Source organism: Galeopterus variegatus, unplaced genomic scaffold, assembly GCF_000696425.1.
Source record: "Galeopterus variegatus unplaced genomic scaffold, G_variegatus-3.0.2 Scaffold347, whole genome shotgun sequence".
Lineage (NCBI taxonomy): Eukaryota > Metazoa > Chordata > Mammalia > Dermoptera > Cynocephalidae > Galeopterus > Galeopterus variegatus.
Window position 1 is genome coordinate 469,449 of NW_007726458.1, and position 17,187 is coordinate 486,635.

At 42.5% G+C, this 17,187-nt stretch overlaps 1 protein-coding gene across 3 annotated transcripts in view; it reads left to right on the plus strand.

Annotated features, from left to right (window-relative positions):
- The window catches only part of FAM193A (family with sequence similarity 193, member A), a 111,229-nt gene that overhangs the window by 62,486 nt on the left and 31,556 nt on the right, over positions 1–17,187 (plus strand). For all 3 annotated transcript variants that reach the window (XM_008567810.1, XM_008567808.1, XM_008567809.1), the window contains exons 12-14: positions 565–816; positions 15,318–15,516; positions 16,483–16,755. In XM_008567810.1, coding sequence (XP_008566032.1) covers positions 565–816; positions 15,318–15,516; positions 16,483–16,755 — 724 coding nt within the window. The remainder of the gene's footprint in view (positions 1–564; positions 817–15,317; positions 15,517–16,482; positions 16,756–17,187) is intronic.

Consider the following 17,187-nt stretch of genomic DNA (forward strand, 5'->3'; position numbering starts at 1 on the left):
CAGACTCCTTGCTGTCCTTCCCTGAAGTCTAGCCATCTGCATGAAGAAAGGATTCTCAGTGTTTTCTTTTGGCTGATTTCTAGAGCCTCAAAATGGTTGCCTTTGACAGTTGTGTCTAGTTTTACATTTGCTGGAAGTCCCATCTCTGCTCATGTTGAAGAATCTCTGTATAACTATTTACTAAGCAGTATGACCCAGCGGAGCACTGCCTCTGATTGTCGTGTCTTCCATGGTTCCAGCTCCCTCTCTACACTCAAGCATCTTTACCAGTTCCCTTGTCCCTGCTCAGTCAGTTATTGGATGCAGATCCAGTGGCTGCCACCTCACCAGACACCCACGTGGGGAGTGAGGTGCATTTCTCTTTGCAGGCTTCTCGGTCCCAGTCTCCTGGGTCCTCCCTTTCCCTTGCAAGGAGGACCCTGGTCAACTCAGTGTCAGGACGAGCCTTGTTTCCTCTGTGTTTGCTTGTAACTGCTCAGCAGAATGTGACTGACTTTAATTTAATTCATACCATTCTTTGTTTCACTAAATACTCAGGTCCTTTTTGTTTACCTTTCCTTTTAGGCTGAACAAGCTCCAAACACTTGTGAATGTCATGTTTGTAAACAAGAAGCTTCTGGACTGACAGCATCAGCAATGACAGCTGCAGCCCTTCCTCCTGGCCATCAGTTCATGAATCCAGAGAAGCCCACCCACCCCGCGCTGCACCTCTACCCCCACATCCATGGACATGTGCCTTTGCACACTGTCCCGCACCTGCCTCGCCCTCTCATCCACCCCACCTTGTACACAGCGCCCCCCTTTACACACAGTAAGGTAAGTCGGGGCAGGAGGGCCTGAAAGCTCACTCACAACTAAGATCTTACAGGAGTACATACTTAAATCTATAAATTGGCAACTTGCATGGGATAGCATTTACTCTTGATAGGAAGGTCTGCAAATGTTTCCTTTTACCATAATCTCCTTAGTGCTTATTTTAAACCTTTACAGTTGTGAAAACAATCATTAAAAACAATCATGATAGGCCGGCCCGTGGCTCACTCGGTAGAGTGCGGTGCTGATAACACCAAGGCCACGGGTTCGGATCCTATATAGGGATGGCCGGTTTGCTCACTGGCTGAGCCTGGTGCTGACAACACCAAGCCAAGGGTTGAGATCCCCTTACCGGTCATCTTTTAAAAAAAAACAACAATCATGATGGTCATGGTTTATTCATTTAGAATTAACTAGAATGTAAAGAAGTTTTCAGATGATGTTGCTGACCAGTTAAAGTCAGGGAGACTTCCACATGAGTCCATTTATCTACTCATGGCCTTCCAGGACCTGGCTCTTTTTGTTAATGAGATGGGTAAAATAATTTGAATATAACGTGAGTCCTCTAACATTGACTGGGCTGTACAGGGTCTAAAATGATTATACTTCCTTAGCATGATAACTGAGGCCTTACAGAAATACACAAGGCTAAAGGAGGGAACCCTAAATATAATTCCATAGAAAATCGTATTGCCGTACAAGTTAAGGAGAGGTAGCTGGAGTACAGACAGGAGGGGCCTCCGAAACCAGGTATGCTAGGAGCCCATTCAGGAAATGGAGTGAGGATCTAGAAAATGGTTGATTTTTATGTATTTATTTTCATAGCACCTGGTGCATATATTTAGTATCTTAGATTTTGCAGTGGAATTTATAGGTTGGTTTCAACTATTTTGAACTTACCTCTGTTGACTCACCATAATTCTGATTTTTAAATTTTTCTTTGTACCAGTTATTCTGGTTCAAGGTTAGCTCTAATTAATCAAAAATGGAATTTTCGGGCCAGCCCCGTGGCTCACTCTAGGGAGTGTGGCGCTGGTAGCACCGAGGCTGTGGGTTTGGATCCTGTATAGGGATGGCTGGTGCGCTCACTGGCTGAGTGTGGCGCAGACAACACTGTGCCAAGGGTTGTGATCCCCTTACCAGTCAGGAAAAAAAAAAAAAAATGGAATTTTCCCCAAACTCTGCTAATTTCTTATTTAAAACATTGATCTCAACTGGAAAAGAAAGGGAAAACATGACATGGAAGGGATTTTTCCCAGACTATGTGCATGTTTTCTCCCCTGGGGGTCACTGTGAGGTGGGGTGTGTATCGGTAGCCTGTAAATGAGACTTCTGTGTTTGCTGGAGAGTGTTATAACATAGGAGATTAATAACCACAGGTTTAGAGTAGAGTATAAGTTTATTACAATAAGTACTCAGCAACTACCCAAATTCATGCTTAAATTTTGTTAGATTGAATATTGCTCAATTTGAACATTTAATGATGTCTTTTTAATAGAATGCTTTTCAATAGCATTTTTCATATATATTGTCAAAGCCAGGCTGTTTTCACGGTCTTCCTGGTTTGTAGCCTGTTTTCCTATGGGTGAATATGTAAAGTTAAAAAGTTGTCCACTCCCTGTTCTTACCTGAGTAGAGATCTGTTTCCTAGTCCTGAGAAAATATTATGGAGTGTTGTGTCATGTATTTTTGCTGATGGAAGCTGTTCAGGAATTAGTTCCTTCAAATATTCAAGGTAAAGTAGTGAAATTGATTTTTTTATTCCCAGAACCTATTAGAACACTGTAGTTAAAAATATAGTTCTTGGGGCCGGCCCGGTGGCGCACTGGATAAGTGCGCCACTTGGGAAGCGCGGCGGCGCTCCCGCCCGAGGGTTCGGATCCCACATACAGACCGGTTCCCGCTCACTGGCTGAGTGAGGCGCGGGAGCAGCGCCGAGGGTTGCAATCCCGTTGCCGGTCCCCGGTCCAGTGCAGGGGCAGCACTGAGGGTTGCGATCCGTTGCCGGACACGGAAAAAAGACCAAAAATATATATATATACATATATATATATATAGTTCTTCTCCCTGACATTTGGCCTTTTCTCAGGAAGTTATAGGTAGTCTGTATAAGGGTAGAAAGAGGAGAAAAAAAAATCCTTTAGGAGCATCATTTGTGTATAATATCTGTTCCTTTGACACCTGTTAAACTTTAATCCCATAGATTGATATGAAAGATCCATGGGTAGAAAGGCAAGTATAGAGGTCAAGCCATACGTAGTAGAGGTCATGTAGAAACTTAGGAATTTATAGTTAAGCCTTATTCTGACCACTTTGATATTAATGTCAAGACTATTCACCGACTCACTTAAAATACATTACTTAGAGGCCATTTTTATTTGCAGAAATAAGATGCAATTGGCAAAATACTTTTATGAAAATGTCTGTGTCTCTGAAAAGCTTGCATTGTCACTTACTGGATCTTACAAAATTAGTTGATGTTATTTGAGTTAGTTTGACTTGTTGAATGGTGTGGATCCACCTGTACCTTTAATGCATAATGCACTGGCAACCCTGTGGGAGTTGGCAGAAGCACCCTCCAGAGAACAAACAAGCTATATTAGAATGGCACAAATTTGTCTTCAGTTACATCAGAGTAGGTTTCTTGGAGAGGTCAAAAGGATTGTTTAGTGCACTGTTCCAGACAAAAGAGGGTGCTATGTGTGGAGGAAGGCCTGCCAGCTGAGACTTTCTACTTGCCTTGTGGCTGTGTCCATTTCTGCATTGGTGTGCATTAGTAGGGCCTTTAGGACCTTCTGTGGTGAAATCACAGTTGTTGCCTTTAAGACTTTATGTCATTACAGTTGTAATTCTTCTTTTAATTCATACTTTGGACCCTGTGTATAAATATTTAGCACCTAAAATATTTAGCACCTAAAATGTTTAGGATGAGTATTATGAAAAATTTATTTTCTTGAAATTAAAAAAACCTGAAGGCTAATTTCTATTTTCAAATGTTTTCATATCAATGTTAAATTCAATTTATATGTTAAGATATTGTTTAAAAGTTCAAAGTAGTTGCAGAGATAAATACAGTAATGAAATACTAGGGAAAAAATTAAAACTATACAGGAAAGGGAATTTAATTTCCAAATATTTGGGATTTCCCAATTATCTTTGTTGATTTCTACTTTAATTCTATTGTGGTCTAAGAGCTTACATAGTATGATTTCTATTCTTTTGAATTTATTACAGTGTGTTTTATGGCCCAGAATGTGGTTTATCTTGGTGAATATTCGATGTGAGCTTGAGAAGAATGTGTGTTCTGCTGTCAGGTGAAGTGTCATCTGTAGATGTCCATTATGTCCATTTGGTTGAGGGTGCTGTTGAGCTCTCACATTCTTACTGATCTTCTGCCTGCTCTGTCTGTTTCTGGTAGAGCAGTATTGAAGATTCCACCTGTGATCATGGATTCCTCTCCTTCTCCTTGTAGTTCTGTCAGTTTTTGCCTCACATAATTTTACACTCTGTCGTTAGGGGCTTACACATTAAGGATTGTTATGTCTTCTTGGAGAATTGACCTTTCCTCATTATGTAATGGCCACCTTCATCTTTGGTAACTTTCCTTGCTCTGAAGTCTGCTCTGTCCGAAGTTAATATAGCTCCTCCAGCTTTCTTTTGATTAATGTTATGGTATATCTTTGTCCATACATTTACTTTTTTTAAAAAAACACTTTTTATTGTGATAAAATACACAACAAAATTTACCATCTTAACCATTTTTAAGTGTACAGTTCAGTGGTATTAAATACATTCATAATGTCATGCACTCCTCACCACTATCCATCTCTGTTAACTATTTTTGTCCTGTAAAACTGAAACTTTTTACTCATTAAACAATAATTCCCTACTTCCCCATGACCTAGTCCCTGGCAACCACCATTCTACTTTCTGCCTCTATCATTTGACTACTCTGAGTACCTTATATAAGTGGAATCATACAGTATTTGTCTTTTTGTGACTGGCTTATTTCACTTAGTATAATGTCCTCAAAGTTTATCTATGCTGTAGCATATTGCAGAATTTCCTTTCTACAGCTGAATATTATAGTTCACTGTATGGATGGACCACATTTTGCTTATCTATTCATCCATCAGTGAAAACTTGGTTTGCTGTTGTGAACAGTATGCTTTCAGTTCTTTTGGTATATACCCAGAAGTGGAGTTGCGGGATCGTATGGTAATTCTATTTTTAACTTTTTGAGGAACTACCACACTGTTTTTCACAGCAGCTGCACCGTTTTGCATTCCCACCAACACTGCACAAGGGTTCCAGTTTTGCCACATTCTTGCCAAAACTTGTTTTCTGTTTTTTTGAGAGTAGGCATCCTAATAGTGTGAGGTAGTATCTCGGTACAGTTTTGATTTGCTTTTTCCTAATGATTAGTGATGTTCAGCATGTTTTCATGTGCTTATTGGCCTATTTGCATATCTTCTTTGGAGAATGTCTATTCAATTCCTTTGCCCATTTTTGAATTGGGTTGTTTGGTTTTTTTTGTTGTGTTTTAGGAATTTTCTATATATTCTGAATATCGATTCTTTATCAGATATATGATTTGCAAATATTTTCTCCCATTCTCTGTGTTGCCTTTTTTTTTTTTTTCCTTTTTGTCTATTTTACTGACCGGCAACGGGATCGCAACCCTCGGTGTTGCGCCCGCACCGCACTCAGCCAGTGAGCGGGAACTGGTCTCCACATGGGATCCGAACCCTCTGCGGGAGCGCCACCGCGCTCCAAAGCGGCGCACTCTCCAGTGCGCCACCGGGCTGGCCCGTCTGTGTTGCCTTTTTAATTTGGTTGATAGTGTCTTTTGATGTACAACATTTTAAATTTGTTTATTTTTTATTTTGTTATCTGTGCCTTTGGTGTTATATCCAAGAAATCACTGCCAAATCCAATGTTGTGAAGCTTTTTCCCTATGTTTTCTTCTAAGAATTTTATTGTTTTAGGTGTTGTGTTTAGGTTTTTGATCCATTTTGAATTAATTTTTGTATATGGTATAAGTAAGGCTCCAAATTCATACTTTTGTATGCAGATATCCAGTTTTCCCAGCACCATTTCTTAAAATGACTGCCCTCTCCCCATTGGATGGTTTTGGCACCTTTGTCAAAAATTATTTAACCATATATGTGAGGGTTTTTTGCTGGGCTTTCTATTCTGTTCCATTGGCCTATATGTCTGTCTTTATGCCAGTACCATACCATTTTGATTACTTTAGCTGTGTAGTATGTTATGTAGTCAGGAATATAAATCCTCCAGCTTCGTTGTCTTTTTCAAGATTGTTTTGGCCGTTCAGAGTCCTTTGAGTTTCCATATAAATTTTAGGAGGGGTTTTTCTGTTTCTGCAGAAAACATTATTGGGATTTTGATAGGAATTGCAGTGAATCTGTAGATTGCTTTGGGTAGTATGGACATTTTAACAATATTAAGTATTCCAGTCCATAAACACAGTATATATTTCCATTTGTTTATGTTGTCTTTAATTTCTGTCAGCAGTGTTTTGTAGTTTTCATTTTACATATCTTTCATTTCTTTGATTAAGTTAATTCCTAAGTATTTTATTCTTTTTATGCTATTGCAAATGGAATTGTTTTTGTAATTTCCTTTTTGGGTTGTTCATTTTTGGTGTATAGAAATGCAACTGGCTTTTGAGTGTTAACTTTGTATCTTGCTACTTGGCTAAACAATAACAGTATTTTTGTGGAATCTTTAGGATTTTCTACATATAAAATTATATCATCTGTGAAAAGAGATCATTTTCCAATGTTGATGCTTTTTGTTTCTTTTGTTTCTTTTTTTTTTCCCCCCTATTTGCTCTGGCTAGAACATATTATGTTGAATAGAAGTGGTGAAAGCAGGTATCCTTGCCTTGTTCCTGATATTTGAAGAAAAGCTTTTCAGTTTTTTAGTATAATGTTTGCTGTGGGTTTTCATGTAGGGCTTTTATTACATTGAAGCAGTTCCCTTTTATTCCTAGTTTGCAAAGTGTTTTTGTCATGAAAGGGTGTTGAATTTTATCAAATGCTTTTTCTGCATCAATTGGGATGATCATGTGTTTTTTTTCCCCCTTCATTCTGTTAATGAGGTGTATTACCTTGATTGATTTTCATATGTTGAACTATCCTTGCATTCCAGAAGTGAATTCCACTTGGTCATGGTGTATACTACTTTCAATATGCTGCTAAATTCAATTTGCTAGTATTTGCTGATGATTTTTCCATCAGTGTTCATAAGGAATTAGTCTGTAGTTTTCTTGTAGTGTCTTTGGCCTTGATAACAGGCTAATACTGGTCTCAAAATGAGTTAGAAGTGTTCCCTTCTCTTCAGATTTTTGGAGAAGTTTAAGAAGGATTGGTGTTAGTTCTTCTTTAAATGTTTGGTAGAGGGCCGGCCCGTGGCTCACTCGGGAGAGTGCGGTGCTGATAACACCAAGGCCCCGGGTTCGGATCCCATGTATGGATGGCCGGTTCACTCACTGGCTGAGCGTGGTGCTGACAACACCAAGCCAAGGGTTAAGATCCCCTTACCAGTCATCTTTAAAAAAAAAAAAAAATGTTTAGTAGAATTCACCAGTGATGCCATCAGGTTCAGGGTTTTTCTTTGCTGGGCAGTGTTTGATTTCTGATCTCCTTACTAGTTATAGCTCTATTCAGATTTTTCTGTTTCTGCATAATTTAGCCCTGGTAGGTTTTGTCTTTCCGGGAACTTTCCCATTTCATCTACATTATCTAGTGTGTTGGCACACATTTGTACATAGTACTTTCTTGTAATCCCTTTTATTTCTGTGGAATCAGTTAGTAATATCCCCACTTTCGTAGCTGATTTTAGTAATTTGAGTTTTCTGTTTTTTCTTTTTTTCTTAGTGTGTGTCACTAAAGCCTTGTCAGTTTTGTTACGTTTTCAAAAAACCATCTTTTGATTTCATGGATTTTTCTCTGTTCTTTTTCTGTTCTGTTTCATTGATCTCTGCTCTAACCTTTATTCCTTCATCCTGCTAGTGTTGGGTTTAGTTTATTCTTTTTCTAATTCCTTAAGTTGTAAAGTTAGGTTAGATTTGAGTTCTTTCTTTCTTTTTAATGTGTTTATAGCTATAAATTTCCCCCTTACCACTTGCCTTCACTGTGTCTTACAAGTTTTGGTATGTTGTGTTTTCATTTTTATTTATCTTTAAGTGTTTTCTAATTTCCCTTGTGATTTCTTCTTTGATCCATTGGTTGTTTCCATGCCTTTACTTTTAACTTATCAGGGTCTTGATATTGACAGTAGGTTTCTTGTAGACATATATAGGTGGGCCTTATTTTTTAATATGCTCTGATAATCTCTGTCATTTCATTGGTGTATTTAGATGATTCACATTTAAAATTATTTTTTTATATATTTGGAATAAAATTTTTTATTTTATTTTCAACCATGTTTGTAACCATTTTCTGTTTATTACTAGAACCTTCTTTTTATGACTTCTCCACTTTCAGTTGAGCATTTTATGATTCTGTTTTATCTCCTCTGTTAGCATATCAATTATACTTAATTAAAAAGACTTTTTTGCAGTTGCCCTAGAGTTCACAGTGCACATTTTTTTTTTCCTTTTTGTCTTTTTTACTGACCGGTAACGGGATCGCAACCCTCGATGTTGCGCCCACACCGCGCTCAACCAGTGAGCGGGAACCGGTCTCCACATGGGATCTGAACCCTCGGCGGGAGCGCCGCCGCGCTCCCAAGCGGCGCACTCTCCAGTGCGCCTCCGAGCTGGCCCCACAGTGCACATTTTTAACTAATATAAGTCCCACATCCAATAACAATATTCAACTTCACATGTAGTACAAGTAGCTTTTAACCGATTATTCCCAATCCCTGCCTCCCATCCTTCATGACATTGCTGTCATTGTTTTCACTTATCCATTTGTTAATCACCTAGTGCATTGTTGTTATTACTTTAAACAAACCATTATCTTTTAAATCAATTAATAATAAGAAAAATAAGAGATTTTATTTTACCTTTATTTATTCCTTCTTCAGTGCTCTTCCTTTCTTTATGTAGTTCCAAGTTTCTGACCTGTATTATTTTCTTCCTGTTGGAATATCTTCCAACATTTCTTGCAGGGCAGGTCTGCCAGTGATGAGTTCCCTCAGTATTTGTCTGAGGAAGTCTTTATTTCTCCTTCACTCTTGAAGGCTAATTTCGCTGGATACACAATTCTAGGTTGGTAGTTTTTTCCTTTCAACACTTTAAATATACTAACTCCACTCTTCCCTTGTTTGCATGGTTTCTGATGAATTGTCCTCTGTAATCCTTCTCCTTATTCTTCTGTAGGCCCCCCACCCCTTCACCCCTAGCTGCTTTCAAGATTTTCTGTCTTTGTCCTTCTGTGGTTTGAATATGATATGCCAGCACATAGTTCTTGGGGTGTTTATTCCACTTGATGTTCTCTGAACTTCTTGGATCTATGTTGTCTGTCATAAATTTTGAAGCGTTTTCAGCCATTATTATTTCAAATATTTCTTTGTTCTCTCCTTCTAGCATCCTACTTACCACATGTTACATCTTTTGAAATTGTCCCTCGGTTCTTGGGTGTGTTGTTCCATTTTGGTGGTGGTGGGTTTTTTGTTTAGTCTTTGTTTTATGATTTTTAGTTCTTGTTTCTCTTTGTGTTTCAGTTTGAGAGGTTTCTGTTGGCATATCTTTGCAGCTCACTGATTCTCTCCTTGGCTGTGTCCAGTCAGTCTACTGATGAGCCACCCTAGACATTCTTCGATTCTCTTACAGTGTTATTGTTGCTAGTGTTTCTTTCCATCTCTCTCTCTTCACATGATCCATTTGTTCTTGCATTTTGTCTGCTTTTTCCGTTAGAGCCATTAGCATATTAATCATTTTAAATTCCCTATTTGATCACTTTCACCCGTTTTTGTCTCCCTCTGCCATGTTCCCTCTGATGTGCTGTTGTCTCCCTATGAACCTCTGATTAGATTGATCTTGGACTTCGTTCTGTCTTCATACCTAAAGCCCTCTTTCAGAGTTCTCAGTCATAAGCTCTGAGCACTTTTTTTTTGCATCAGTCTTCCAGTTAGGTGATTCCCTAATGGTGCCTACCATACCACTTAAGTTTCAATTCTGACTATAATTCTTATTTCTAAGCTTTAATTTACTTTTTTTCAAATACGTCTTGCAACTTTCCATATTTTTTCCTTGATTAATTTTTCTTTTTTTCTCTAAGCATTTTGCCATAGTTATTTTGGGTGTGAGTGGCACCTTGAGGATCTAATGCTGTTCTTTTGTTGCTTCTGCTGACATCAGCCACATGTATTGTTTTCTTATACGGATAATTTTTTTATTGTGAGGTCATGTTCTGTTCAGTTGATTCTGTGAGAACCCCAAGGCCCTAAATAGCAGATGCTTTCCTTGAGAGAGGATTTTACATCAAAGGGTGCAGACCCATCTGAGACCCTCTAGGCTCCTCTCGAGAGTCTCCAGTTCTGCTGCTTCCTGTGACCCCCAAAACAGTCACTTCACTGTGATGATGGTCATTTCTCTTACTAGTGTCTTATCATTTCTTTGTGTCTTTTGCCTGTATCAATAGCAATTTGTTGCCAAGGTATTTGGTGTCATTTCTCTCAGATCTAGAGTTAAGTAGCCTCTCTTACCTGACCAAGGTCAGGCCTAAGGGGAAAGAACAGCCTTAAAAAGATGAGCCAGGGGCCGGCCCGGTGGCGCACTGGATAAGTACGCCGCTTGGGAAGCGCGGCAGCGCTCCCGCCTGAGGGTTCGGATCCCACATACAGACCGGTTCCCGCTCACTGGCTGAGCGAGGCACGGGAGCAACACCGAGGGTTGCAATCCCGTTGCCGGTCCCCAGTCCGGTACGGGGGCGACACTGAGGGTTGCGATCCGTTGCCGGACACGGAAAAAGACAAAAAAAAAAAAAGATGAGCCGGTGGCTGCACCTCACTGTTTCTCACAGAGCAGGTTTTCACCTTAGGCAGGTTTTCAGCTGCCATGGCCTGGGACTGGTTGGTCACAACTCTGCAGGACCAGAATTTGTACTGGAACACATGGCTTTTAACTTTAAATCCTGTGTCTTTTTCATCCACACAGAAGATGTGTTATGAAATAATCACTGTGCTGGGAAGGGGCCTAGTAATGAAGAAGAGAGATGTCTTGAGTTCTCCACTGAGATCATGGGGAATATTAAAAATGATCGCTGGGTCTGGCCCTTGGTGCGTTCAGTGCATCATGAGGAGCTTAGTGACTTCGAGAGTTGGGCATGTCTCCCACGTGGCCCTGGGCCGTGTGGTCTCAGTCCCTTGTTAACTCCAAGGTCCAGGGTGTGTCTGTACACTTCCCTTTCTAGTGACTTTGATACTTAATAAGTACAACTGCTGCTAAAGTGTTTAATGTAGTTAAAACATGTTACGAGTGTAAGTTCAGGTTGGGATTTGAGTAGAAAAATGGTATGTGGAAAAGAAAAACATACATAGATTGCAATTTGGGGATCATATTGTGATTTCTGAGCTGTATTTTATTTTAGAGGTAGTATTCAGTTCTTCCAGCCTGAGAACTAGCAAGGCCAAAAAAAAGGTGGTCCTTTTGCCTCTTTACCATCTCTGGGAGGAATATTGAAAAACCTCAATTAAGCAGAAATGCGGAATAGTCACTCATCTGAACTTTCTTAACAGAAATAACTGGAATTCGTTTTTGTTAGATACTTAGGGCTGGAAATCTCTCTTGAGTGTGCGTTTCATAACTCAGTCTTTTGCTCTCTTGGCCCATCATGTTTTTTACCCATGTCCCTGGCGTCTGGGGGCTGCGGGTGGCATCGAGGACAGGCTGAATCCCTGACTCCTGGGTAAACTTGGAGTACATGCTGAGTGAAGGCATCTCTGCTTTTGCATCTGTGCCAGAGCTTTCATTTAAAGCAAAACTTTTCCTTTCCTGTGAATTACTTCTTTTGTCTCAAAGTTCAAAACTTCTGTTAACTGAAGCTTTATGGATTTATATAACGAGTGAAATCAGTATTCTAATTCAATAGCATTATCCACGTTTTGAGAGGTTTACTTCATTGGTGCAATCACTGGTGTGCTTTACCAAGGCATGGCTCAGACATCGTCTAGTTGGCAGATACTAATTGTTTTCTTAAGGAAACCTTTAAGCTGTTGGGGTCAAAAGACATCTTGTGCAAAAGCATTGAAAAAAATCCAGGTTTTTTGTTACTGACCCCCTTCCTTTTGCCTCTGGTCTCTACAACTGGGTCTCCTCTTTTGAGCAGGTGGGTTCCGAGGAAGTGTGTGAATGGTATATGCAGGGTCGTCACCTTGTGTGTCCACAATCGCAGTTCTGTTAGAGGCACTCCCTTGTTCCATCAAGCTACACTGTGCTCAGCAAACGTTTACTGAGCAACTAGTATGTGCCAGGCCCTGTGCTACATTCTAAGAAAACGAATAATTTAATCCTGGTCCCTGTTGTCAAAGAGAAATGAAGCAGAGAGATGTCTTCTTGATTTCTCCACTGGGAGAAGAGTCTAAAGAGAAGACAGAAACATAAAAATAAAATATCAAAATGCAGTGACTTACCTAATGGCAGGTGCACATGCAAGCTGGGAGAGTGATGGTGAGGAGGGAAGACTGAACAGGCCCAGGGTGGTTCCGCAGGAGGTGGTGCTAGGACAGGGTTGTGAAGGGTAAGCAGGAGCTCCCTGGATACATGTCGGGGACACAGTCCAGGATCTCGGCCAGGCTTTCCGGAGATGAAACCAAGCAACTCTGACATGTCTCCGGAGCCTCTTGGGAAGTTAAGCTTCAAAGCCCTGACGGTGCTCTGCTGTTCAGAGTTTACCAGTTGGGCTAGTGAGGTGGGGCCACTCCTCAAACCCAGAGTGTGTGGTGTGAGGAAGCTGGCTGGTTTACAGCATCAGGCATTTCTGCCCCTTAACAGAAGTCCCCCACAGTAAGAAAACTTCCTCTATTTAATTGTTGCTTTTCATCAGTTACTTCTCAGCAAAGCAGTTCTTAGTTTACCACTACTTTGTAGAAACTGGTATCTACTGAAGTATGGTTTTCTTGTTTCCCTTGCTCTTTGACCCTGGGGCTGCCCTGCCACAACAGCGAGTTCAGGCCCTTGCTTTTATCCTGGATGGCTGATCTAGACTTGGCTTCCTGCTTTCACATCCTTAGTGTCTGCTCCAGCCTCCCTCCCCCTTCTCCTCTGCTGTGAAGCGTGGTGGGAGAGTGGGCACAGCTGGTAGGGGTTGACCAGTTGGTTGGTTTGTGTCCAGGGACTATAGTCTTAAAAAATGGTAACAATCTACCTTTACACCCACCGAATGCTTACTCTGGGCCAGGCAATGTGCTGAATTCTTACCACAACCCCTGGAGGTACGTATTTCCAAATTACAGATGAGAAAACTGATACACAGAAAGACTGAGTGATTTGCCTGAGGTCGCACAGCTAGTAGAAGGGAGAGCTGGCACCTGAACCCATCAGACTTCAGAGAAACGGGACTAGAGTTCAGATCCAGCTCTGTCTCCTGACCACCACCTCGTGACGGAGCCAGGAGAGGTCATCCCTGAGCTAGATGTTTGGTCACAGCTGTTGTCTTCATAGCTCAAGAGTCCCTCCTCTTCTCGCCACCTCACTACCATTACCGCCTCATTTCTCATCCCTGCCCGCCTGCCTCAGTGTCATCCTTCCCCCTTCTGGTTCATCCGCCCCGTTGCCATGGAGTGATCTTTGTAATCGACTGACCAGGTCATCTCAGTCTGCTGCTTAACACCCTCTGTGGCTCCCTGGCCCCTTCAGGACAAAGTCGTACAAAGTTGTTTCTGGTTTGACCTCTGCCCCCACTCATCCTGCAGCCTGTTGAGGTAGAGCATGCTGTCCATGCACATGGACAACCCTGGGCTCTGTCCCTCTCCCCTTACTTCCTCTGCCCCAGCCAGGCCCTCAGGATTCTGCCAACAGAATCCTCCCAAAACCCTCCCGCTTGAGTTTACAGAATTCACTGCTCATTTCTGCCTCCTAAAGGATGTGATTACCAGGTGTCCTTCCCAGTGCCAAACCTATAGGGCAAGGCCCGTATCTGGGTGCTCATTCATTCCAGTAGTACATAAATCCTGCAGAGGGAAAACTGTGTGCCCATCATTGACAGGGGGTGGGGGCAGAGGACCAGGATCCAGATGTCCCATCCCCTCATGACGCATATTTAATTTGGGGGAAGGCAGACAGTAAACCAATAGGCTACAAGTAGGTCTTGAATTGTAACTGTTGTCAGTACTAAGTGGGAACGTGCTGGACTCTGGTGTGTTTAATGAGCAGGTTCGCCTTGGTCTTGGGTGGTGGAAGCAGAGGGAGCGGCGGCTTCTCTGAGGAAGTGAGGCCTGGAGCACGAGTGGGAGTGAGCAGAGAGTAGCGTGTTCTGCATCGTGTACACAGTGTGAGCAAAGCACAGGATCAGGAGGGACCTTGGGGGTTCAAAGGCCAAGGGAAGGCCTGCATGTCCAGGGGAGCAGGGTGGAACAGAGGTAGGTGGGCCTAGCTCCCTGGGGCCTCTGGGCCCTGTTAAGGACTGGGTTTCATCTTCAGAGCAGTAGAAGCCATTGCTGCATTCTAAGCAGGGGAGTGACACGCTCGTATTTGCATTCAAAAGAGACCACTCTGTCTGCTGTGAGGAAGAGGACTGGAAAGAGGCTCAGGCGCCAGTGTGGAGGCTATCTCGGGAGTGCGGCTGCGAGAAGGGGGCACCCTCAGGAGCTCCTTAGGCGGTCAGCAGACACAGCCTGGTACCTGAATGTGGGCAGAGGGGGAGGAGGGCCCAAGGATGGCCAGGTGTGTGCAGGGAGCGGCCAAATGGATGGTCACTCCATAAGTATGTGATGCTAGCTGGCCACTCAAACCCTCGCCACCTTCCCTTGGTACCTTCAGAAGGGTCTGCCCCACAGGGCCCGGGGGGGCTTGCCGGTGAGGGGCTCCTTTGAGGGCACCCACGGCTTCAGAGCACAGCATAAAATCCCTCTGGTTCTTTAGACTTAGACTGAACTTCGCCCAAATGTAGGAGGAGATCAGTGTGAGGGATTTACCATTTTCATCAGTGATTCCAATGTTAACTTGTTAGTGATGATCATTAAAATGTCAGGTGAGAATAAGTCATAGGAACAGATCTTGCCTATGAACCACACTTAAAATATGACCAGATAGGAATGTTAGAAGTTACTGAGTTGTCAAAAGTTTGTTCAGATGTATTCCTTGAGGCATCAGTTGCTTTTAAAATCTCCATCTGGTTGAAATTTGACCTGTCATGTATAGTCTTATGAATAAATCAAGTAAGCACTTTGGGAGATGTGCCCCGCCCATCGACACAACTCAGGGTGAGCATATCCCACAAGGTGTTTAGTAATGATTTGTCTGTTTGTAGTTTAACTACTTAGATAAACAGAATATTAATTTTGATATGTGATTAGAAAATTTTTTTTTGTAGGCTTTACCGCCAGCACCTGTTCAGAATCACACAAATAAGCATCAGGTATTCAATGCATCTCTTCAAGACCATATTTATCCGAGCTGTTTTGGGAATACTCCAGAGTGGAATAGTTCTAAATTTATAAGTCTTTGGGGATCAGAAGTGATGAATGATAAGAACTGGAATCCTGGCACTTTCTTGCCAGATACAATTTCTGGTAAGGAATTTGTTAAACTTCTTAAAGTTTTGAAATCATCTGAGCTGAGTGGACTGACCTCTTTGTTGTAGTCTCCCATGGAAGCCCTGGTGCAGCTGTGCCCAGCTGCTGCCCCTCACCTCTGTCTCCAGTGGGAGGCCCCTCGGGGGCCTGTCTCCGTGCTCCATCCTTTAGCATCTGCAGCCCTCAATCCTGCTGCATGGGTGGAGCGAAGCAAGGCTCTGGCTCACGGTTCCTTGTCAGCACAGTGAACTGCACTGGCTTTGCTGAAGGTCTGGTCTCCGAGGCTCAGCATCCGGCCTTCAGTTCTTGAGCAGTGGTGACGACCAGGCCTCAGCCCAGTGCAGTGCACAGGGTCAGGGGGACAGGGTTGACTTGAATGTTGTGACTCGTGTTCCTTTTCTCTGATTTCTGTATTCACCCTACATAGGATCTGTCCCCTTTAACAAGATCCTTCGTCCTCAGCTGCTGAGGCTCAGCTTTTACTTCAGTCACAGGGCCAAGGGGTCACCTGAGGAGGGGCTGGTACCTGCACATCATCTCTGTCTTCATGTGGCTAGAGCTCCTGGTAGCCCCACACCCAACCCCTGTATGTGCTCAGAACAGCAAGCTAGACTTGACACCTGACCTTTGCCTGGAAAGGATTGCTAGCTGTGTGACCTTGGGCAAGTTGCTTAGCCTCTCTGAGCCTTAGTTTCTTCATCTGTACGATGGGATACAGTACCAACCTCAGAAAGTAATTCTGAGAATAACTTTGAAAAGCACCTCCCACAGGAATTGGCACACAGTAGGTGCTCTGTAAATTTTTTCCCCTTAATTAAAATTTAGTTGACTAGCATCATCCCAGTGGAATCCTAACTTCAGTAGGAGCCCCACTATCAAGTGTTGAGTTATCAGCATGTCCTTTAGGGTTTAGGTAAGTATTCTTTCTGTTAGAAGCCTGAATTTTCCCATTCTTCTCTACAGGGAGTGATATATTAGGGCCAGCACTCTCAGAAACAAGACCTGAAGCCCTCCCTCCTCCATGTAGCAGTGAAACACCTGCAGTTTCGGATAGTAAGGAGAAAAAAAACGCTGCAAAAAAGAAATGTTTGTATAATTTCCAAGATGCTTTTATGGAAGCAAACAAAGTTGTCATGGCTACTTCCTCAGCCACGTCCTCTGTGTCGTGCACAGCAACCACAGTGCAGTCAAGCAACAGCCAGTTCAAAGTGTCGTCCAAGAGACCACCCTCAATAGGTAAGGCCCCGAGCCTCGGTGGCCCTGGGCAGCAGCTTGGCTCTCTCCCTTTCCAGTTGGTTTACTTGGCCTCGCCAAGGGCACAAAAGTAATGACTGCCCTGAGAGTGCTCATGATGCCAATTCCTCTGGGGTTTCCTTGCTCTGTATCTTGCCTGCACCTGTTGATTGTGCTGTGATAGGAAGAGGTGGCAGGATTCCTTAGAAGCTGCTTTAGGAAAATGCTGAGCAAAAGAGAGCAGGTGTAAGGTGACAGAGCAGCCTGTCATTCTGCCTGAGGTGCAGCCCCTGCTGCCACACAGATTAAAATGTTTCCCAACAGTGAGAAAGGGGCCTGAAAGCAAGAAAGCGAGCAGTGACTGATGACACATGTCGTTGGGACAGTTTGAGCGTCAAAAACAATAATGAAATGGATTATAGAACACAAATAAAG